The sequence below is a fragment of the Hyla sarda genome, unplaced genomic scaffold (assembly GCF_029499605.1).
Source record: "Hyla sarda isolate aHylSar1 unplaced genomic scaffold, aHylSar1.hap1 scaffold_452, whole genome shotgun sequence".
Lineage (NCBI taxonomy): Eukaryota > Metazoa > Chordata > Amphibia > Anura > Hylidae > Hyla > Hyla sarda.
The window spans coordinates 18,159-44,805 of record NW_026610465.1 but is presented as its reverse complement, the minus strand read 5'-3'; the positions used below and the strand labels follow the sequence as shown (position 1 = coordinate 44,805).

General features: G+C 35.4%; 1 protein-coding gene across 1 annotated transcript; it reads left to right on the top strand.

Moving 5' to 3' along the window:
- On the top strand, positions 1 to 21,915 carry LOC130335581 (gastrula zinc finger protein XlCGF66.1-like). The gene is made up of 5 exons (XM_056553899.1): positions 1 to 71; positions 14,844 to 14,964; positions 15,327 to 15,473; positions 17,177 to 17,297; positions 17,378 to 21,915. Exons 2-5 carry the CDS (start codon positions 14,887 to 14,889, stop codon positions 18,841 to 18,843), a joined length of 1,812 nt encoding a protein of 603 aa, XP_056409874.1. The 5' UTR covers positions 1 to 71; positions 14,844 to 14,886; the 3' UTR covers positions 18,844 to 21,915.
- The last annotated feature ends 4,732 nt before the right edge of the window (positions 21,916 to 26,647 follow it).

Here is a 26,647-nt window from a genome sequence, read left to right as displayed (position 1 = left end):
TCCCACAATTCTCTGCACACTCCTGGTTTCCTGCGTGATATCCTGGTGCAGAGGCTGCTGCTTCCTAAAAGGTAAAATCATTATAATGGTACACGGTGTATTATACATCTATTATATAATAACATTATAATGGTACACGGTGTATTATACATCTATTATATAATAACAATATAATGGTACGCGGTGTATTATACATCTATTATATAACATTATAATGGTACACGGTGTATTATACATCTATTATATAATATTATAATGGTACACGGTGTATTATACATCTATTATATAATATTATAATGGTACACGGTGTATTATACATCTATTATATAACATTATAATGGTACACAGTGTATTATACATCTATGATATAATAACATTATAATGGTACATGGTGTATTATACATCTATTATATAATAACATTATAATGGTACACGGTGTATTATACATCTATTATATAATAACATTATAATGGTACACGGTGTATTATACATCTATTATATAATAACATTATAATGGTACACGGTGTATTATACATCTATTATATAATATAATGTTACACGGTGTATTATACATCTATTATATAATATAATGGTACACGGTGTATTATACATCTCTTATATAATAACATTATAATGGTACACGGTGTATTATACATCTATTATATAATAACATTATAATGGTACACGGTGTATTATACATCTATTATATAATAACATTATAATGGTACACGGTGTATTATACATCTATTATATAATAACATTATAATGGTACACGGTGTATTATACATCTATTATATAATAACATTATAATGGTACACGGTGTATTATACATCTATTATATAATAACATTATAATGGTACACGGTGTATTATACATCTATTATATAATAACATTATAATGGTACACGGTGTATTATACATCTATTATATAATAACATTATAATGGTACACGGTGTATTATACATCTATGATATAATAACATTATAATGGTACACGGTGTATTATACATCTATTATATAATATTATAATGGTACACGGTGTATTATACATCTATTATATAATAACATTATAATGGTACACGGTGTATTATACATCTATTATATAATAACATTATAATGGTACACGGTGTATTATACATCTATTATATAATAACATTATAATGGTACACGGTGTATTATACATCTATTATATAATAACATTATAATGGTACACTGTGTATTATACATCTATTATATAATAACATTATAATGGTACACGGTGTATTATACATCTATGATATAATAACATTATAATGGTACACGGTGTATTATACATCTATGATATAATAACATTATAATGGTACACGGTGTATTATACATCTATTATATAATAACATTATAATGGTACACGGTGTATTATACATCTATTATATAATAACATTATAATGGTACACGGTGTATTATACATCTATGATATAATAACAATACAATGGTACACGGTGTATTATACATCTATGATATAATAACATTACAATGGTACACGGTGTATTATACATCTATTATATAATAACATTATAATGGTACACGGTGTATTATACATCTATTATATAATAACATTATAATGGTACACGGTGTATTATACATCTATTATATAATAACATTATAATGGTACACGGTGTATTATACATCTATTATATAATAACATTATAATGGTACACGGTGTATTATACATCTATTATATAATAACATTATAATGGTACACTGTGTATTATACATCTATTATATAATAACATTATAATGGTACACGGTGTATTATACATCTATGATATAATAACATTATAATGGTACACGGTGTATTATACATCTATGATATAATAACATTATAATGGTACACAGTGTATTATACATCTATTATATAATAACATTATAATGGTACACGGTGTATTATACATCTATGATATAATAACATTACAATGGTACACGGTGTATTATACATCTATGATATAATAACATTATAATGGTACACGGTGTATTATACATCTATGATATAATAACATTACAATGGTACACGGTGTATTATACATCTATTATATAATAACATTATAATGGTACACGGTGTATTATACATCTATTATATAATAACATTATAATGGTACACGGTGTATTATACATCTATTATATAATAACATTATAATGGTACACGGTGTATTATACATCTATTATATAATAACATTATAATGGTACACGGTGTATTATACATCTATTATATAATATTATAATGGTACACGGTGTATTATACATCTATTATATAATAACATTATAATGGTACACGGTGTATTATACATCTATTATATAATAACATTATAATGGTACACGGTGTATTATACATCTATTATATAATAACATTATAATGGTACACGGTGTATTATACATCTATTATATAATATTATAATGGTACACGGTGTATTATACATCTATTATATAATAACATTATAATGGTACACGGTGTATTATACATCTATTATATAATAACATTATAATGGTACACGGTGTATTATACATCTATTATATAACATTATAATGGTACACGGTGTATTATACATCTATGATATAATAACATTCTAATGGTACACGGTGTATTATACATCTATTATATAATATTATAATGGTACACGGTGTATTATACATCTATTATATAATATTATAATGGTACACGGTGTATTATACATCTATTATATAATAACATTATAATGGTACACGGTGTATTATACATCTATTATATAATAACATTATAATGGTACACGGTGTATTATACATCTATTATATAATAACATTATGATGGTACACGGTGTATTATACATCTATTATATAATAACATTATAATGGTACACGGTGTATTATACATCTATTATATAATATTATAATGGTACACGGTGTATTATACATCTATTATATAATAACATTATAATGGTACACGGTGTATTATACATCTATTATAATATTATAATGGTACACGGTGTATTATACATCTATTATATAATATTATAATGGTACACGGTGTATTATACATCTATTATATAACATTATAATGGTACACGGTGTATTATACATCTATTATATAATAACATTATAATGGTACACGGTGTATTATACATCTATTATATAACATTATAATGGTACACGGTGTATTATACATCTATTATATAATAACATTAAAATGGTACACGGTGTATTATACATCTATTATATAATAACATTATATGGTACACGGTGTATTATACATCTATGATATAATAACATTATAATGGTACACGGTGTATTATACATCTATGATATAATAACATTATAATGGTACACGGTGTATTATACATCTATGATATAATAACATTATAATGGTACACGGTGTATTATACATCTATTATATAATAACATTATAATGGTACACGGTGTATTATACATCTATTATATAATATTATAATGGTACACGGTGTATTATACATCTATTATATAATATTATAATGGTACACGGTGTATTATACATCTATTATATAATAACATTATAATGGTACACGGTGTATTATACATCTATGATATAATAACATTATAATGGTACACGGTGTATTATACATCTATTATATAATATTATAATGGTACACGGTGTATTATACATCTATTATATAACATTATAATGGTACACGGTGTATTATACATCTATTATATAAACATTATAATGGTACACGGTGATTATACATTAATAACTTTTATTATATAATAACATTATAATGGTACACGGTGTATTATACATCTGTTATATAACATTATAATGGTACACGGTGTATTATACATCTATTATATAACAACATTATAATGGTACACGGTGTATTATACATCTTTTATATAATATTATAATGGTACACGGTGTATTATACATCTATTATATAACATTATAATGGTACACGGTGTATTAATACATCTATTATATAACAATATAATGGTACACGGTGTATTATACATCTATTATATAATAACATTATAATGGTACACGTTGTATTATACATCTATTATATAATATTATAATGGTACACGGTGTATTATACATCTATTATATAATAACATTATAATGGTACACAGTGTATTATACATCTATTATATAACAACATTATAATGGTACACGGTGTATTATACATCTATTATATAATAACATTATAATGGTACACGGTGTATTATACATCTATTATATAATAACATTATAATGGTACACGGTGTATTATACATCTATTATATAATAACATTATAATGGTACACAGGTGTATTATACATCTATTATATAACAACATTATAATGGTACACGGTGTATTATACATCTATTATATAATAACATTATAATGGTACACGGTGTATTATACATCTATTATATAATAACATTATAATGGTACACGGTGTATTATACATCTATTATATAATAACATTATAATGGTACACGGTGTATTATACATCTATTATATAATAACATTATAATGGTACACGGTGTATTATACATCTATTATATAATAACATTATAATGGTACACGGTGTATTATACATCTATGATATAATAACATTATAATGGTACACGGTGTATTATACATCTATTATATAATAACATTATAATGGTACACGGTGTATTATACATCTATGATATAATAACATTATAATGGTACACGGTGTATTATACATCTATTATATAATAACATTATAATGGTACACGGTGTATTATACATCTATTATATAATAACATTATAATGGTACACGGTGTATTATACATCTATTATTTAATAACATTATAATGGTACACGGTGTATTATACATCTATTATATAATATTATAATGGTACACGGTATATTATACATCTATTATATAATAATATTATAATGGTACACGGTGTATTATACATCTATTATATAATAACATTATAATGGTACACGGTGTATTATACATCTATTCTATAATAACATTATAATGGTACACGGTGTATTATACATCTATTATATAATATTATAATGGTACACGGTGTATTATACATCTATTATATAATAACATTATAATGGTACACGGTGTATTATACATCTATGATATAATAACATTATAAGTGGTACACGGTGTATTATACATCTATTATATAATAACATTATAATGGTACACGGTGTATTATACATCTATTATATAATAACATTATAATGGTACACGGTGTATTATACATCTATGATATAATAACATTATAATGGTACACGGTGTATTATACATCTATTATATAATAATATTATATTGGTACACGGTGTATTATACATCTATTATATAACATTATAATGGTACACGGTGTATTATACATCTATTATATAATATTATAATGGTACACGGTGTATTATACATCTATTATATAAACATTATAATGGTACACGGTGTATTATACATCTGTTATATAATATTATAATGGTACACGGTGTATTATACATCTGTTATATAATATTATAATGGTACACGGTGTATTATACATCTATTATATAATATTATAATGGTACACGGTGTATTATACATCTGTTATATAATATTATAATGGTACACGGTGTATTATACATCTGTTATATAACAATATAATGGTACACGGTGTATTATACATCTATTATATAATAACACTATAATGGTACACGGTGTATTATACATCTATTATATAACATAATGGTACACGGTGTATTATACATCTATTATATAATAATATTATAATGGTACACGGTGTATTATACATCTATTATATAACATTATAATGGTACACGGTGTATTATACATCTATGATATAATAACATTATAATGGTACACGGTGTATTATACATCTATGATATAATAACATTATAATGGTACACGGTGTATTATACATCTATATAATAACATTATAATGGTACACGGTGTATTATACATCTATATAATAACATTATAATGGTACACGGTGTATTATACATCTATTATATAATAACATTATAATGGTACACGGTGTATTATACATCTATTATATAATATTATAATGGTACACGGTGTATTATACATCTATTATATAATAACATTATAATGGTACACGGTGTATTATACATCTATTATATAATAACATTATAATGGTACACGGTGTATTATACATCTATTATATAATATTATAATGGTACACGGTGTATTATACGTCTATTATATAATAACATTATAATGGTACACGGTGTATTATACGTCTATTATATAACATTATAATGGTACACGGTGTATTATACATCTATTATATAACATTATAATGGTACACGGTGTATTATACATCTATTATATAATATTATAATGGTACACGGTGTATTATACATCTATTATATAATAACATTATAATGGTACACGGTGTATTATACATCTATTATATAATATTATAATAGTACACGGTGTATTATGCATCTATTATATAATAACATTATAATGGTACACGGTGTATTATACATCTATTATATAATATTATAATGGTACACGGTGTATTATACATCTATTATATAACATTATAATGGTACACGGTGTATTATACATCTATGATATAATAACATTATAATGGTACACGGTGTATTATACATCTATTATATAATAACATTATAATGGTACACGGTGTATTATACATCTATGATATAATAACATTATAATGGTACACGGTGTATTATACATCTATGATATAATAACATTATAATGGTACACGGTGTATTATACATCTATATAATAACATTATAATGGTACACGGTGTATTATACATCTATATAATAACATTATAATGGTACACGGTGTATTATACATCTATTATATAATAACATTATAATGGTACACGGTGTATTATACATCTATTATATAATATTATAATGGTACACGGTGTATTATACATCTATTATATAATAACATTATAATGGTACACGGTGTATTATACATCTATTCTATAATAACATTATAATGGTACACGGTGTATTATACATCTATTATATAATATTATAATGGTACACGGTGTATTATACATCTATTATATAATAACATTATAATGGTACACGGTGTATTATACATCTATGATATAATAACATTATAATGGTACACGGTGTATTATACATCTATTATATAATATTATAATGGTACACGGTGTATTATACATCTATGATATAATAACATTATAATGGTACACGGTGTATTATACATCTATTATATAATAACATTATAATGGTACACGGTGTATTATACATCTATTATATAATAACATTATAATGGTACACGGTGTATTATACATCTATGATATAATAACATTATAATGGTACACGGTGTATTATACATCTATTATATAATAATATTATATTGGTACACGGTGTATTATACATCTATTATATAACATTATAATGGTACACGGTGTATTATACATCTATTATATAATATTATAATGGTACACGGTGTATTATACATCTATTATATAACATTATAATGGTACACGGTGTATTATACATCTGTTATATAATATTATAATGGTACACGGTGTATTATACATCTGTTATATAATATTATAATGGTACACGGTGTATTATACATCTATTTTATAATATTATAATGGTACACGGTGTATTATACATCTGTTATATAATATTATAATGGTACACGGTGTATTATACATCTGTTATATAACAATATAATGGTACACGGTGTATTATACATCTATTATATAATAACACTATAATGGTACACGGTGTATTATACATCTATTATATAACATAATGGTACACGGTGTATTATACATCTATTATATAATAATATTATAATGGTACACGGTGTATTATACATCTATTATATAACATTATAATGGTACACGGTGTATTATACATCTATTATATAATAACATTATAATGGTACACGGTGTATTATACATCTATGATATAATAACATTATAATGGTACACGGTGTATTATACATCTATGATATAATAACATTATAATGGTACACGGTGTATTATACATCTATATAATAACATTATAATGGTACACGGTGTATTATACATCTATATAATAACATTATAATGGTACACGGTGTATTATACATCTATTATATAATAACATTATAATGGTACACGGTGTATTATACATCTATTATATAATATTATAATGGTACACGGTGTATTATACATCTATTATATAATAACATTATAATGGTACACGGTGTATTATACATCTATTATATAATAACATTATAATGGTACACGGTGTATTATACATCTATTATATAATATTATAATGGTACACGGTGTATTATACGTCTATTATATAATAACATTATAATGGTACACGGTGTATTATACGTCTATTATATAACATTATAATGGTACACGGTGTATTATACATCTATTATATAACATTATAATGGTACACGGTGTATTATACATCTATTATATAATATTATAATGGTACACGGTGTATTATACATCTATTATATAATAACATTATAATGGTACACGGTGTATTATACATCTATTATATAATATTATAATAGTACACGGTGTATTATGCATCTATTATATAATAACATTATAATGGTACACGGTGTATTATACATCTATTATATAATATTATAATGGTACACGGTGTATTATACATCTATTATATAACATTATAATGGTACACGGTGTATTATACATCTATTATATAATAATATTATAATGGTACACGGTGTATTATACATCTATTATATAACATTATAATGGTACACGGTGTATTATACATCTATGATATAATAACATTATAATGGTACACGGTGTATTATACATCTATGATATAATAACATTATAATGGTACACGGTGTATTATACATCTATATAATAACATTATAATGGTACACGGTGTATTATACATCTATATAATAACATTATAATGGTACACGGTGTATTATACATCTATTATATAATAACATTATAATGGTACACGGTGTATTATACATCTATTATATAATATTATAATGGTACACGGTGTATTATACATCTATTATATAATAACATTATAATGGTACACGGTGTATTATACATCTATTATATAATATTATAATGGTACACGGTGTATTATACGTCTATTATATAATAACATTATAATGGTACACGGTGTATTATACGTCTATTATATAACATTATAATGGTACACGGTGTATTATACATCTATTATATAACATTATAATGGTACACGGTGTATTATACATCTATTATATAATATTATAATGGTACACGGTGTATTATACATCTATTATATAATAACATTATAATGGTACACGGTGTATTATACATCTATTATATAATAACATTATAATGGTACACGGTGTATTATACATCTATTATATAATATTATAATAGTACACGGTGTATTATGCATCTATTATATAATAACATTATAATGGTACACGGTGTATTATACATCTATTATATAATATTATAATGGTACACGGTGTATTATACATCTATTATATAACATTATAATGGTACACGGTGTATTATACATCTATTATATAATAACATTATAATGGTACACGGTGTATTATACATCTATTATATAATAACATTATAATGGTACGCGGTGTATTATACATCTATTATATAATAACAATATAATGGTACACGGTGTATTATACATCTATTATATAATAACATTATAATGGTACACGGTGTATTATACATCTATTATATAATAACATTATAATGGTACACGGTGTATTATACATCTATTATATAATAACATTATAATGGTACACGGTGTATTATACATCTATTATATAATAACATTATAATGGTACACGGTATATTATACATCTATTATATAATAACATTATAATGGTACACGGTGTATTATACATCTATTATATAATAACATTATAATGGTACACGGTATATTATACATCTATTATATAATAACATTATAATGGTACACGGTGTATTATACATCTATTATATAATAACATTATAATGGTACACGGTGTATTATACATCTATTATATAACATTATAATGGTACACGGTGTATTATACATCTATGATATAATAACATTATAATGGTACACGGTCTATTATACATCTATTATATAATATTATAATGGTACACGGTGTATTATACATCTATTATATAATAACATTATAATGGTACACGGTGTATTATACATCTATTATATAACATTATAATGGTACACGGTGTATTATACATCTATTATATAATAATATTATAATGGTACACGGTGTATTATACATCTATTATATAACATTATAATGGTACACGGTGTATTATACATCTATTATATAATATTATAATGGTACACGGTGTATTATACATCTATTATATAATAACATTATAATGGTACACGGTGTATTATACATCTATTATATAATAACATTATAATGGTACACGGTGTATTATACATCTATTATATAATATTATAATAGTACACGGTGTATTATGCATCTATTATATAATAACATTATAATGGTACACGGTGTATTATACATCTATTATATAATATTATAATGGTACACGGTGTATTATACATCTATTATATAACATTATAATGGTACACGGTGTATTATACATCTATTATATAATAACATTATAATGGTACACGGTGTATTATACATCTATTATATAATAACATTATAATGGTACGCGGTGTATTATACATCTATTATATAATAACAATATAATGGTACACGGTGTATTATACATCTATTATATAATAACATTATAATGGTACACGGTGTATTATACATCTATTATATAATAACATTATAATGGTACACGGTGTATTATACATCTATTATATAATAACATTATAATGGTACACGGTGTATTATACATCTATTATATAATAACATTATAATGGTACACGGTATATTATACATCTATTATATAATAACATTATAATGGTACACGGTGTATTATACATCTATTATATAATAACATTATAATGGTACACGGTATATTATACATCTATTATATAATAACATTATAATGGTACACGGTGTATTATACATCTATTATATAATAACATTATAATGGTACACGGTGTATTATACATCTATTATATAACATTATAATGGTACACGGTGTATTATACATCTATGATATAATAACATTATAATGGTACACGGTGTATTATACATCTATTATATAATATTATAATGGTACACGGTGTATTATACATCTATTATATAATAACATTATAATGGTACACGGTGTATTATACATCTATTATATAACATTATAATGGTACACGGTGTATTATACATCTATTATATAATAATATTATAATGGTACACGGTGTATTATACATCTATTATATAATAACATTATAATGGTACACGGTGTATTATACATCTATGATATAATAACATTACAATGGTACACGGTGTATTATACATCTATGATATAATAACATTATAATGGTACGCGGTGTATTATACATCTATTATATAATATTATAATGGTACACGGTGTATTATACATCTATTATATAATAACATTATAATGGTACACGGTGTATTATACATCTATTATATAATAACATTATAATGGTACACGGTGTATTATACATCTATTATATAATATTATAATGGTACACGGTGTATTATACATCTATTATATAATATTATAATGGTACACGGTGTATTATACATCTATTATATAATAACATTATAATGGTACACGGTGTATTATACATCTATTATATAATATTATAATGGTACACGGTGTATTATACATCTATTATATAATATAATGGTACACGGTGTATTATACATCTATTATATAACATTATAATGGTACACGGTGTATTATACATCTATTATATAATAACATTATAATGGTACACGGTGTATTATACATCTATTATATAATAACATTATAATGGTACACGGTGTATTATACATCTATTATATAATATTATAATGGTACACAGTGTATTATACATCTATTATATAACATTATAATGGTACACGGTGTATTATCTACCCATAGTATTAGGAATCTGACTATATTATATCTGAGTATTATATGATAACGAGTCCCTTATTGGGAAACAATTAACAGCGGTGCCAGAATTTACAACAGGGGGTCACACAGCGGGTCACATGGTTTCCCATAAAATACCTCAGCTGCTGCAGAATCTCAGTCCAAAGACGGTCGGCAGGAGCCGGGCAGATGTGTATAATATTATAATGTTACCCCAGTTATTATTTATCGATCCTTGGTGAGACTGGACGGCATCATCTATGCACCCCCATCTGAGGATCTGTCACACCATTCCCCTCTGGTCCCCTGAGGAGACCTACTCCGCTGAAACATGTCGGGACTTTTGAGTATTCTTTCTGTTTATGACCGTAGCCTTTGAGTGCACCGTTGTGACTATTCAGTTTATGGTGTTTTTCATGTTTCCTTAGTTCATTATGGTTTTTGTGACGTCATCTCTTTGGTGATATTGGCTTTTGGTGCATTTTGTTTTTCTTCAGTTATTGTTATATCCTCCCCGATAGCAAAAGTGTTTTATTGCCTAATTAATTCATTCTCAAGGTTACGCCTCCGAGGATTATTAAAACACCCAATGGTGAACCGGGGAGGAGGGAGGGGCCTGCTGGGAGGGAGAGGTTCCTGTAGGGGGCCCCCTCTCAGTGTGGGGTGATTTAGTCAGGACACTTTATTATCTGCATCTAGGAAAACCGCTGTATTGTTTGGGTCAAGTGAAACATTTAAAGGGGTACTCCGCTGCCCCAGTCTTAAGCCACGCCCCCTCCCATAGACTTGCATTGAGTGGGTGTGGCGTCATGACCCCTGCTGACAGCACCCAGCGTTCGGGTGAATGTCGGGTGCTGCACAGGGATCGCAGGGGTGTGTCGGGATCTTTTGGACAGGGAGTAAGATGTCTGGGGTGGAGTTCCCCTTTAATCACCATCTGTTCTTCCTGACCTCCCTCTACACATGCACACTTTCTGGAATACACTGCTGCCAGACACTTCGGATACATATCCCGCTGCCAGACACTTCGGATGCATATCCCGCTGCCAGACACTTCGGATGCATATCCCGCTGCCAGACACTTCGGATGCATATCCCGCTGCCAGACACTTCGGATGCATATCCCGCTGCCAGACACTTCGGATACATATCCCGCTGCCAGACACTTCGGATACATATCCCGCTGCCAGACACTTCGGATACATATCCCGCTGCCAGACACTTCGGATACATATCCCGCTGCCAGACACTTCGGATACATATCCCGCTGCCAGACACTTCGGATACATATCCCGCTGCCAGACACTTCGGATACATATCCCACTGCCAGACACTTCGGATACATATCCCGCTGCCAGACACTTCGGATACATATCCCGCTGCCAGACACTTCGGATACATATCCCGCTGCCAGACACTTCGGATACATATCCCGCTGCCAGACACTTCGGATACATATCCCGCTGCCAGACACTACGGATACATATCCCGCTGCCAGACACTACGGATACATATCCCGCTGCCAGACACTACGGATACATATCCCGCTGCCAGACACTTCGGATACATATCCCGCTGCCAGACACTTCGGATACATATCCCGCTGCCAGACACTTCGGATACATATCCCGCTGCCAGACACTTCGGATACATATCCCGCTGCCAGACACTTCGGATACATATCCCGCTGCCAGACACTTCGGATACATATCCCGCTGCCAGACACTTCGGATACATATCCCGCTGCCAGACACTTCGGATACATATCCCGCTGCCAGACACTTCGGATACATATCCCGCTGCCAGACACTTCGGATACATATCCCGCTGCCAGACACTTCTGTCAGTAGCATATATACTGTCGCCATAATGTATGGGGCATGTCAATTTCCAACTAGCCCCATCCTTCTTTGTGGCATCGGCAATAGAGCCATCCCAATATACATGACACGGGGGCGGCCATTTTGGCGGGGTCGGTAATTAACCCCACCAGTGACAAAACAGTAAACCTCTAAAGAGGAATGTAAATAAATGTGCAACTATAATAGGATGCGACCAAAAAGGACACCAGGGACTGAATGACACCAGACATACAATGAAGAAGACATTGGTTAACTAGAACCTCACAGGTTTCTCCATATTCTACAGCTTCCTCAGGTGTATAGTCAGCTAGACATGTTACTTACCATTTGGGGGCAGCAGCGTGCACACCAGAGGTCTCTGAACCAGGGTCTATAACGTTCTATTCACAGGGGCGGATTTCCTCCTGAAATGAAGGCCCCTACACTTCTATCGATTGCCGCACCCCCGTTGACGGAATTCCACTAGCGGAAGTCCGCAAACGGAAATTCCAAAGTGTCAACGGGAATGCGGAAACCCACAGAAGTGTATGGGCCTTCATTTCAGGAGGAAATCCGCCGGTGAATAGACCCTTATAGTTTTGTTTACAATTTGGAGAAACCTGGTGTGCACCAACCATGTAAATGAAGCCTGCGGGGCCACACAAGGCTGTACGGACACCAAGGCTAGTGCTATATACTCCCATTAATGGGGCCTACAAAATACATCAGATGCACAGTGGAGAAAGCATTGGTAATTTAGAACCCAATGGGTTTCTCCATATCTTGCAACTTCCTCAGGGGGTTTCATACCTTTTTGAAGGCAGCAGTTGTAGTTTTGCACCATCTGGAGGTCCGCAGTTTAGAGACCACCGGTGTACACCAACCCTATATACGGCTGTGTGTGATGTCCAGGGGTCCCTAGGGGTTTTGTCCCGGTTGCCCACAATAATCCCATATACCGTCATTCTTCTCTCTACAGATTCCATGTCCGCGCTCTCCGTTCCTCTTCTGTATCATTGAACATGGGAGAAAACCAGAGCGACCAAACCGAGCAGATCCTGCGCCTCACCCTGGAGATCATCCTCCTGCTGACCGGAGAGGTGAGGGATTCTGGGTAATGTGGAACATGCCACCTTCGTACCCCCCCCCCCCACACACACACACACACCCTTACTAAATTCGCTATGAAACGCTGACCACACCCCGGATTGCACCACGAGGACTGGGTTAGGTAGGGTTAGGTCCATGACCATAATATCAGGCCACGCCTCCTCAGTGCAAGTCTATGGGAGGAGGCATGGCCGACCCCTGCAGCGCACACAGTGGAGTACCCCTTCAACCGTTTTGAAAAACTTTGTTAAACTAAAGTCAAGAAAACGGCCGCCCCTTATATCCTGCCGCCTCAGGCATTTGCCTATGGGCCCTGAGAAGGAGATGTCACCCTCTGTCTCTCATTTTGTAGGAATATTTCGTTGTGAAGAAACCACGAGGAAAAGAAACAAAAAACATTCTACAGACAGATGTTCATATAACACCACACTGGTCTGTAATACATAATAAGAAGATCCTGGAGCTGACCCGCAGGATGATGGAGCTGCTGACTGGAGAGGTGACCCTGCTGGACATTATACAGTAATGGAGGGGTCTGGTGATGACTGGAGAGGTGACATTGCTGGGACATTATACAGTAATGGAGGGGTCTGATGATTAGAGAGGTGACACTGCTGGACATTATACAGTAATGGAGGGGTCTGGTGATGACTGGAGAGGTGACACTGCTGGGACATTGTACAGTAATGGAGGGGTCTGGTGATGACTGGAGAGGTGACACTGCTGGGACATTATACAGTAATGGAGGGGTATGGTGATGACTGGAGAGGTGACACTGCTGGGACATCATGCAGTACTGGAGGGGTCTGGTGATGACTGGAGAGGTGACACTGCTGCGACATTATACAGTAATGGAGGGGTCTGGTGATGACTGGAGAGGTGACACTGCTGGGACATTATACAGTAATGGAGGGGTCTGGGGATGATTAGAGGTGACACTGCTGGCACATTATATAGTAATGGAGGGGTCTGGTGATGATTAGAGAGGTGACACTGCTGGGACATTATACAGTAATGGAGGGGTCTGGTGATGACTGGAGAGGTGACACTGCTGGGACATTATACAGTAATGGAGGGGTCTGGTGATGATTAGAGAGGTGACACTGCTGGGACATTATACAGTAATGGAGGGGTCTGGTGATGATTAGAGAGGTGACACTGCGGGGACATTATACAGTAAAGGAGGGGTCTGGTGATGAATAGAGAGGTGACACTGCTGGGACATTATACAGTAATGGAGGGTTCTGGTGATGATTAGAGAGGTGACACTGCTGGACATTATACAGTAATGGAGGGGTCTGGTGATGACTGGAGAGGTGACACTGCTGGGACATTATACAGTAATGGAGGGGTCTGATGACTGGAGAGGTGACACTGCTGGGACATTATACAGTAATGGAGGGGTATGGTGATGACTGGAGAGGTGACACTGCTGGGACATCATGCAGTAATGGAGGGGTCTGGTGATGACTGGAGAGGTGACACTGCTGGGACATTATACAGTAATGGAGGGGTCTGGTGATGATTAGAGAGGTGACCCTGCTGGGACATTATACAGTAATGGAGGGGTCTGGTGATGACTGGAGAGGTGACACTGCTGGGACATTATACAGTAATGGAGGGGTCTGGTGATGACTGGAGAGGTGACACTGCTGGGACATTATACAGTAATGGAGGGGTCTGGTGATGACTGGAGAGGTGACACTGCTGGGACATTATATAGTAATGGAGGGGTCTGGTGATGACTGGAGAGGTGACACTGCTGGGACATTATATAGTAATGGAGGGGTCTGGTGATGACTGGAGAGGTGACACTGCTGGGACATTATATAGTAATGGAGGAGTCTGGTGATGATTAGAGAGGTGACACTGCTGGGACATTATACAGTAATGGAGGGGTCTGGTGATGACTGGAGAGGTGACACTGCGGGGACATTATACAGTAATGGAGGGGTCTGGTGATGATTAGAGAGGTGACACTGCTGGGACATTATACAGTAATGGAGGGGTCTGGTGATGACTGGAGAGGTGACACTGCTGGGACATTATACAGTAATGGAGGGGTCTGGTGATGATTAGAGAGGTGACACTGCTGGACGTTATACAGTAATGGAGGGGTCTAGTGATGATTAGAGAGGTGACACTGCTGGACATTATACAGTAATGGAGGGGTCTGGTGATGACGGTATCATTGTGTGTCAGGTTCCTATAAGGTGTCAGGATGTGGCGGTCTATTTCTCCATGGAGGAGTGGGAGTATGTAGAAGGACACAAGGATCTGTACCTGGACATTATGGAGGACCCCCGGCCCCTCACATCACAAGGTACAATACAAATTACCTTAAAATATGATAGAAAACCTTTAGGTTGTAATATATTAAGTCTTTACTGTTCTTTTCTCTAGATTTACCTATAGATGGTATAAATGAACACCCCCCACCACCGGGACAATATGAGGGGCACTCAACAAACCCCAATATATATAATTCTACAGATCATATACAACAATGTCCTCCTCCAATTAAGGAAGAACCCGCCTCGCATAATGGAAGAACTCTCACCCAATGTGCTCAAGAAAATCCAATATCCTCTATTAAGGAGGAACCCGTCTCGTGTAATGGCGGAATCCTCCCAGACACCAACATTCATAGACCCACAGATGCTCATACACAACAATCCTCATCTTATAAGGAGGAACCCGTCTCGTGTAATGGTGGAATCCTCCCAGACACCAACATTCATAGACCCACAGATGTTCATACACAACATTCATCGTCTTATAAGGAGGAACCCGTCTCGTGTAATGGCGGAATTCTCCCAGACACCAACATTCATAGACCCACAGATGTTCATAGACAACAATCATCGTCTTATAAGGAGGAACCCGTCTCGTGTAATGGCAGAATCCTCCCAGACACCAACATTCATAGACCCACAGATGTTCATACACAACATTCATCGTCTTATAAGGAGGAACCCGTCTCGTGTAATGGCAGAATCCTCCCAGACACCAACATTCATAGACCCACAGATGTTCATACACAACAATCATCGTCGTATAAGGAGGAACCCGTCTTGTGTAATGGAGGGGACGACAAAGACCAAAGAATGGCTGCGTCTGATCCTACACAACAGTATCTGATGGGGGAACAAGATGGAGGAACCATTACAACCCCCATTGTTTGTGTATCTGAAGATCATGTACAATGTCCTCTGGTTCAGGAAGAAGTGGTCCTATATAGTGGAGGGAACCTAATCAGCAGCACACAACCTAATCCAACAAACTCTGCTATGGAAGGGACCAACCTCCCAGGTGTGAATCCTCCAGAGACGCAAAGTCAAGTCCCTGTCCTCCTCAACGTACAGTTTTCTTGTTCCGAATGTAAGAAATGTTTTGTGTCCATGGCGGAGTTAGTGTCGCATCAAGGAGTTCATATGGCGGAAAAACTGCTTCAGATGAGAACTCATGTCTTTACCACAACTATTGTCCAGGTTGCCCAGGTGGCGCCTGTGAAACATAAACTGTTAACCTGCTCCACGTGCGGGCGAACGTTTTACACCAAGTCCTCTCTGGTGGTACACATGAAGACTCATTGGGGTAGAGTCAGCAAAACGTTCCACTGCGATTATTGCGGGAAGAGTTTCCCTATTAAATCCCTCCTAAATGTGCACATGAGAGTCCACTTTGGATTTAGACCATACGTGTGTACGTTGTGCGGAGAGCGCTTCAAGAGGACTTGTGATCTCTGCAAACATCAGAAGAAACATCAGTCAGTGGAGACAAGCTTTGTGCCTCCGGGGCTCGGAACGTTCTACGGGGCCCAAGTGGCATCAGGACAATCAGAAAAGTCTAGAATAGACCTAAACTAATGACCGGGTTGTAAGATGTCCTCCAAGTGCTTCCCGTGATCTCTGCCGGTGGTCTTCTCTTTATACATTGAGGTTGGGGGTCTCCTTGAGAGTTTGCACAAAGTCCTATTACAGACCTGGTGCTCTGACTTTTATACCGCTATGCGGGGTCAGTGAGATGTAGATCTGTATACTGTCAGACAATCAATGAGAGGTGTTCAGTGTGGGGATATGACTGCCCTTCCGTGGAATCTGCGGTGGTGCACCTGGTAGGGTAAAGTCACAGCTAGATAAAAGATGATACCTGGCACTCACCAGTAATGCACAGTGAAGTGTGGTACAAGGACACGTAGTTAAGTACAAGGACACGTTTCGGCATGGGAGCCTTCCTCAGCTGTCTGCCTACGTCATACAGCTGAGGAAGGCTCCCACGTTAAAACGCGTCCTTGTACCCCACTATGGCATAGTAAATCTTCACTGTGCCGAAACGTGTCCTTGTACCCCACTATGGCATAGTAAATCTTCACTGTGCCGTAACACGTCCTTGTACCCCACTATGGCATAGTAAATCTTCTCTGTGCCGAAACGTGTCCTTGTACCCCACTATGGCATAGTAAATCTTCACTGTGCCGTAACACATCCTTGTACCCCACTATAGCATAGTAAATCTTCACTATGCATCACTGGTGAGTGCCCGGCATTCTCTTTTTTTTCAATTAATGAGAGGGGATCCTATCTAAGCAGAAGAGGACTATTCCTGCCTAAACTTTTGGTCCTTTATCATTAGCAGACTAATAATCACAGGATTAATAAAACTAAATAAAAAATAAACATTCAATTCAAAGGTTTAAAATTAGATAATCCTCGAAAAAATATGTAAAATTCCCTGCAAAAAAATGGCCACAACTAGCAGTCATCAATGACTATTGGTAATTAAAGTATTATATAAGACAAGAGAAACTACCACTGCAGTGTGGCCCTATAGAATAGTTCCAGTCTTCAATAACACCTGTTCCGACATGTTTCCTCCTAGAAAATTGGGTTCATCAGGGGAGAGAAGACAGGATAACTTGAAAGTAGTAAAGTACAAAAATGGATATTGTGGTGTAGTAGAGTGATGTAAGCAATAACCATACACGAAGAGTAATCCCAAGGCCCACAATTGGGTCAGTACCAGTTACCCCATGATGAAAAGCTAAGGGTTAAGAGATGGGTGTAGTGTGGAAGACGATGGTCACCGTTGATGAGGGCTAACGATTGTCACATGTAGCATGAAGCTCTGTTCAGGCATAGGGGCCATCTAAGGAGCAAGAAGATAACCTCTTGGATGGCCCATATACTCCTTACCCTGATATTAGGGATCTCTTGCCAGGAGCGGCATTCATTACCTTTACAAGCACAAACACCAAGGTGTTAGAAGTGAATGAACCATCTTTGATATTCCCTCTAGAAGGTTCTCTTTCTGTTTACTTATAGAAGAAAAAAATTAAAGGGGTGCTCCAGGAAGTATCATATATATAACATGTAAAAAGCTCCAAAGCCCCATGCAAGTGGCTGCTGTGGCCCCTGCTGTCTTCTCTGGCTGCTTGATATTCTTTGCTACTCTTCCCTACATCTCCCTGCAATCACTGCAGCCCTGCTCTGCCAGCCAGCTCACTCTCTGAGAGCAGCCCCCACCCTCCTTCTCTGAGCAACAGAGGCGTTCAGTGTCTGATTGGCTGAGGCTGCACACACACACCTCCTAGTTCTCAGCACTAAAGAGAGCGTGTCCCTCAGTGCAGGGCAGAAACCACATTGTCTTTGTCTCTCAGGATTGTGGGGGCTGCTCTCAGAGAGGGATTTGGACAGAGTGCAGGGCAGAAACCACATGGTCTGTGTGTCTCAGGAGGGTGGGGGCTGCTCTCAGAGAGGGATTTGGAAAGAGTGCAGGGCAGAAACCACATGGTCTGTGTCTCTCAGGAGGGTGGGGGGCTGCTCTCAGAGAGGGATTTGGACAGAGACAGAGTGGATGGCTGGATGAGGTCACCAAAGAGGGGAAACTGCTCTATATAGCTAATAAATGATATTTAGACAATTAAATAGGTTGATGAAAGGCAAAGAATGGGCTATGGGTTTAGTTTCTCGGAGGACTCCTTTATTACAAAAAAAAATAATTTTGTTACATAGAAACAGTAATCTTTTATATATTGGTGAAGGTTCGGCGACCTTCCCAGACTTCTGTTCACTTCTTTGGCCTCCATAGGACAAGGAACCGTTCTGGACTCCTCGGACTCTCGTCGATTCTTAGTTTTTACACCGTGAACAATAAACGAACGCAGACAACATCTCCCCAAAGATAACAAATTAGAATTCAGGTTTATTATTCCAAAAACAGGTGGTAAAACTGTAAAGTAAAATTTTTTTTGGGGGGTGATGGGGTATATACGGGGTCAGAATGACATTGCCTTACACTGCGGCCAATCCATAGGTCACTGAGGACACCATCGAGGACCAGTGACAACCAAGATGGCTACCTTGACTTTATCTTTGCATCGGGGAACCTGGAGGTGAACGTCATCTTCTTCAGGTGGAACAAATGATGTAATTCTGCATAAACTTAAATTGCGCACATTAGAAGAACAACGTCTGAAGTCAACAATTTTACCACGACCGGTTGACTCATATGGGGGGGGGGGGGGGGGGGTCCGGGGTGGAGATAGCGGTCAAGCAAACGAATGTGTAAGACCAACTTAAAGCGTGTAGAGCAGTGTTTCCCAAGCAGGGTGCCTCCAGCTGTTGCAGAACTACAACTCCCAGCATGCGCGGACAGCCGTTGGCTGTCCGCGCATGCTGGGAGCTGTAGTTTTGCAACAGCTGGAGGCACCCTGCTTGGGAAACACTGCTTTAGATTCTGCGGTTTGACTTTGTCCTTGGCCTGGCCAGAAGCCCAATAAGGTCCTAGGGTGAAGCAATGGGGCCCCTGTAATCTTTAAAGGGGTACTCCGGTGGAAAACATTTTTTTTTAGGTCTTTATAAGTCAACTGGTGCCAGAAAGTTAAACAGATTTGTAAATTACTTCTATAAAAAAAAAAAAATAATCTTTACCCTTCCAGTACTTATTAGCAGCTGTATGCTACAGGGGAAATTCTGTTCTTTTTGAATTTCTTTTTTGTCTTGTCCACAGTGCTCTCTGCTGACCCCTCTGTCCATGTCAGGAACTGTCCCAGAGCAGCATAGGTTTGCTATGGGGATTTTCTTCTGCTCTGGACAGTTCCTGATACAGACATCAGGTGTCAGCAGAGAGCACTGTAGACAAGACAAAAAAGAAATTAAAAAAAGAAAAGAATTTCCTCTGTAGCATACAGCTGCTAAAAAGTACTGGAAGGGTAAAACATTTTTTATAGAAGTAATTTTCAAATCTGTTTAACTTTCTGACACCAGTAACCCTTTAAGTGAATCAATCACAGTCAATAAAAAAAAAAAAAATCACCAATTAGGCAACAACAACAAAAAATAAATAATAAAATACAATAAACTTAAAGGGGTATTCCAGGCAAAAACTTTTTGTTATAATATATATAATATATATATATATATATATATATATAATATTATATATATATATATATATATATATATATATATATATATATATATATATATATATATATATATATACACCCCAACTGGCTCCAGAAAGTTACAGATTTGTAAATTACTTCTATTAAAAAATCTTAATCCTTTCAGTACTTATGAGCTTCTGAAGTTAAGGTTGTTCTTTTCTGTCTAAGTCCTCTCTGATGACACGTGTCTCGGGAACCGCCCAGTTTAAAAGCAAATCCCCATAGTAAACCTCTTCTAAACTGGGCGTTTCCTGAGACAGGTGTCATCAGAGATTACTTAGACAGAAAAGAACAACCTTAACTTCAGAAGCTCATAAATACTGAAAGGATTAAGATTTTTTAATAGAAGTAATTTACAAATCTGTTTAACTTTCTGAAGCCAGTTGATTTATATAATTTTTTTTGCCTGGAATACCCCTTTAACCTTTTAAAGGGGTTATCCAGGAATCCAAAAAACAGAGATAATTTCTTTCAAAGACCGCTCCCTGTCTGTCTCCAGGTTGGGTTTGGTTCAGCAGATCAGTTCCATTGAAGTGAATGGAGCCAAGTTGTAATACCACACCCAACCTGGGGACAGTCGGGGAGCGTTTTTTAAAGAAATTAACCCTGTTTTTCTTTTCTTGGATAAACCCCTTGAGGAAACAGTAAATAAATTTTTTTTTGCTTTTAGTTTTTTTTCCCTCCTAACAGCCATAGGGATAAAAAACAAAAAACACTATAGTTTAAATATTTCTGCACACATAGAGTCCAAATATGATCATTTTTATTTTATTTAATGTATTTTTTTTATTTATGTTTTTAATGGAAAAAGGGGGTGATTTATATTTTTATTGCTTATATAATTTCTTTTGAAATGTTTTTTTAATATTTATTTTACACCCCATAGGGGACTCAATCATTAGATTGCTATGTACTGTTTAGTATTATATGATATCATAGTATTGATCAGTACTATCGGCGATCTTCTTGTATAGTCTGGCTCTTGTATAGTCTGCATAAGATCGGCCATCCTGCACACTGAAGGCTGGTAAGACACCTTGAATGGCCATTTGCACTCATCGGACCCCCGAGATTGCATTGCAGGGGTCTGATAAGTCCACTCCAAACACCTGTGTATGAAGCGAGCACTACTCCTTAGTCTTTGAGCAATGCGATGTGCATTTACATCACGGATCCTCCAAGGGTTAATCGACCAAACATATAGCGAATTTCATCACATTGGCGCGGAGAGAAGTGATTTTCTACACTTTTTTTTAAAGTTGCGGATTTGTTTTATTTTGGTGTTCTTGTGCCAAATTTATCAAAATGGGGGAACCCTCTGTGATAAATTAGGTGTAAGTCCACACACCTTACCCGACTCCATATTGTTGATAGCTCGTTTTTCTAAGCCAGCGAAGGGGCGTAGACTTGCGCTGAAATGTCACACATTATGCAAAAATTTGTGCCTTAATGTAAAAAGACTCTGTTCTAAAATAGACAAGAAAACTGCCCAACCGCTAATGGAAAAATTCCCCCTATAAAGTTTTGGATGATTAAAGGGGCCTCGGAGTCGAAGGCCGTGATCGTGATGTTACGGCCACGCCCCTCATTGAATCATGCCACACCCCCTCCATTCATGTCTATGGGAGGGGGTTTTTGACGCATTTGTTTAGAACACCAGGTGCTCCGGGCGGCTCCAGCAGCGGGATCAGACATATTATCCCCTATTATTTGGAGTACCCCTTTAAAGGCTAAGTTTTCAGTTGTTCTTGCCTAACTGGTGATTTTCTGATTAACTGTGATATCCTAGGGACAAGTCAGACGTTGTGATTTGGTTCGTTCTGGAACCTCCCGGTGATCGGGGGTTAGGGCCACCCCACATGGGTCCATGATCGGGTGAATGGATGTCCCTATGAACATTGACTCCTGAACCTCCGAGTGATCAGCTGATCCTTTAAATAGACGCTAAATGAGGGATGAGCCACCGTCAGACAATGCACAGTCCTGGCCAAAAGTCTTGAGCCCAACGAGTTTTGGTTCCCGATTTCCTCTTCTTCAGTGTTTTTAGATCTTTTGGTCGGATGTTTCTTCGTTTTTTGAAAGACAATTAGAAACATTTTATTTTACACTTTACATGAACGTGATGTATTTGTCAATAAATTACCCAATATCTCCAGTGTTGACCTTTCTTCTTCTCCAAGTCTTCTGTAGTTCCCTCTGTCATGGTGGATATCAGCTTCTGGGCCAAGTCCTGACCTCTGACCTCCCGTTCTTACCTCATCACTGTGCAGAGTTTATCACAGTTTCTGTGGATCTTGTTTGTCCTTCTGCTTTTCTTTTTGAGGTTCTCAATGGGGTTGAGATCGGGGCAGTTTCCTGGCCATTGACCCAATAGGTCAAGGTTTTGTTCACCTTAAAGGGGCACTCCGCTGCTAGACATCTTATCTCCTATCCAAAGGATAGGGGATAAGATGTCTGATCGCAGGGGTCCACGCCCCGTCCTGACGTTACGTCTACACCCCCTCCATTCATGTCTATGGGAGTGGGCGTGTCTTCCGACACGCCCCGTCCCATAGACATGAATGGAGGGGGTGTGACGTCACGAGGGGGCGTGGCCATGACCTCACGATCACAGCCTCCAACTCAACAAAATGTTCAGAACACTGGAGAACTGGAGTACCCCTTTAATACCAGGCACCTCCCAGAAACCTTCACCTCACGTTGCGTGAAGACGACTCCTACCAGCTGCCATTCCTGAGCTCTGCGCCGGAGATGAACCGATCCCAGAGCTTAATCCTTCTTAAAGGAGTACTCCGGTGGAAAACCATTTTTCTCAAATCAACAGGTGCCAGAAAGTTAAGCAGATTTGTAAATTACTTCTATGTAAAAATCTTAATCCTTCCAGTACTTATCAGCTGCTGTATGCTCCACAGGAAGTTGTGTAGTTCTTTCCAGTCTGACCACACTGCTCTCTGCTGACACCTCTGTCCATATCAGGAACTGTTCATAGTAGGAGCAAATCCCCATAGCAAACCTCTCCTGCTCTGGACAGTTCCTGATATGGACAGAGGTGTCAGCAGAGAGCACTGTGGTCAGACTGGAAATAACTAGACAACTTCCTGTGGAGCATACAGCAGCTGATAAGTACTGGAAGGGTTAAGATTTTTAAAGAGAAGTGGGTGACAAACCAAAACCCTGATAAATAAAGTCCACATGGTGATGAGGAGAGAACAGGAGGTCAGAGGTCAGGATTGGGCCCAGAAGATGATACCAGCACAACGGGGGAGACTTGGAGAAGAAGAGACAACACTATATCGAGTCTTTGCATAAACTTGATGGATTTGTCAACCATAGATCTAAAATCGCTTAGGAGCAAAACCCCCGATTAATACAAATGTAACTGATCCTGAGCCGACTCCCTTTATCATCGAATACAAATGTAACTGATCCTGAGCCGACTCCCTATATCATCGAATACAAATGTAACTGATCCTGAGCCGACTCCTTTTATCATCGAATACAAATGTAACTGATCCTGAGCCGACTCCCTATATCATCGAATACAAATGTAACTGATCCTGAGCCGACTCCCTATATTATCGAATACAAATGTAACTGATCCTGAGCCGACTCCCTATATTATCGAATACAAATGTAACTGATCCTGAGCCGACTCCTTTTATCATCGAATACAAACGTAACTGATCCTGAGCCGACTCCCTATATCATCGAATACAAACGTAACTGATCCTGAGCCGACTCCCTATATCATCGAATACAAATGTAACTGATCCTGAGCCGACTCCTTTTATCATCGAATACAAATGTAACTGATCCTGAGCCGACTCCTTTTATCATCGAATACAAATGTAACTGATCCTGAGCAGACTCCCTATATCATCGAATACAAATGTAACTGATCCTGAGCCGACTCCCTATCTCATCGAATACAAATGTAACTGATCCTGAGCCGACTCCCTATATTATCGAATACAAATGTAACTGATCCTGAGCCGACTCCTTTTATCATCGAATACAAATGTAACTGATCCTGAGCAGACTCCCTTTATCATCGAATACAAAAGTAACTGATCCTGAGCCGACTCGCTATATCTTCGATTACAAATGTAACTGATCCTGAACCGACTGCCTATATCATCGAATACAGATGTAACTGATCCTGAGCCGACTCCTTTTATCATTGATTACAAATGTAACTGATCCTGAGCAGACTCCCTTTATCA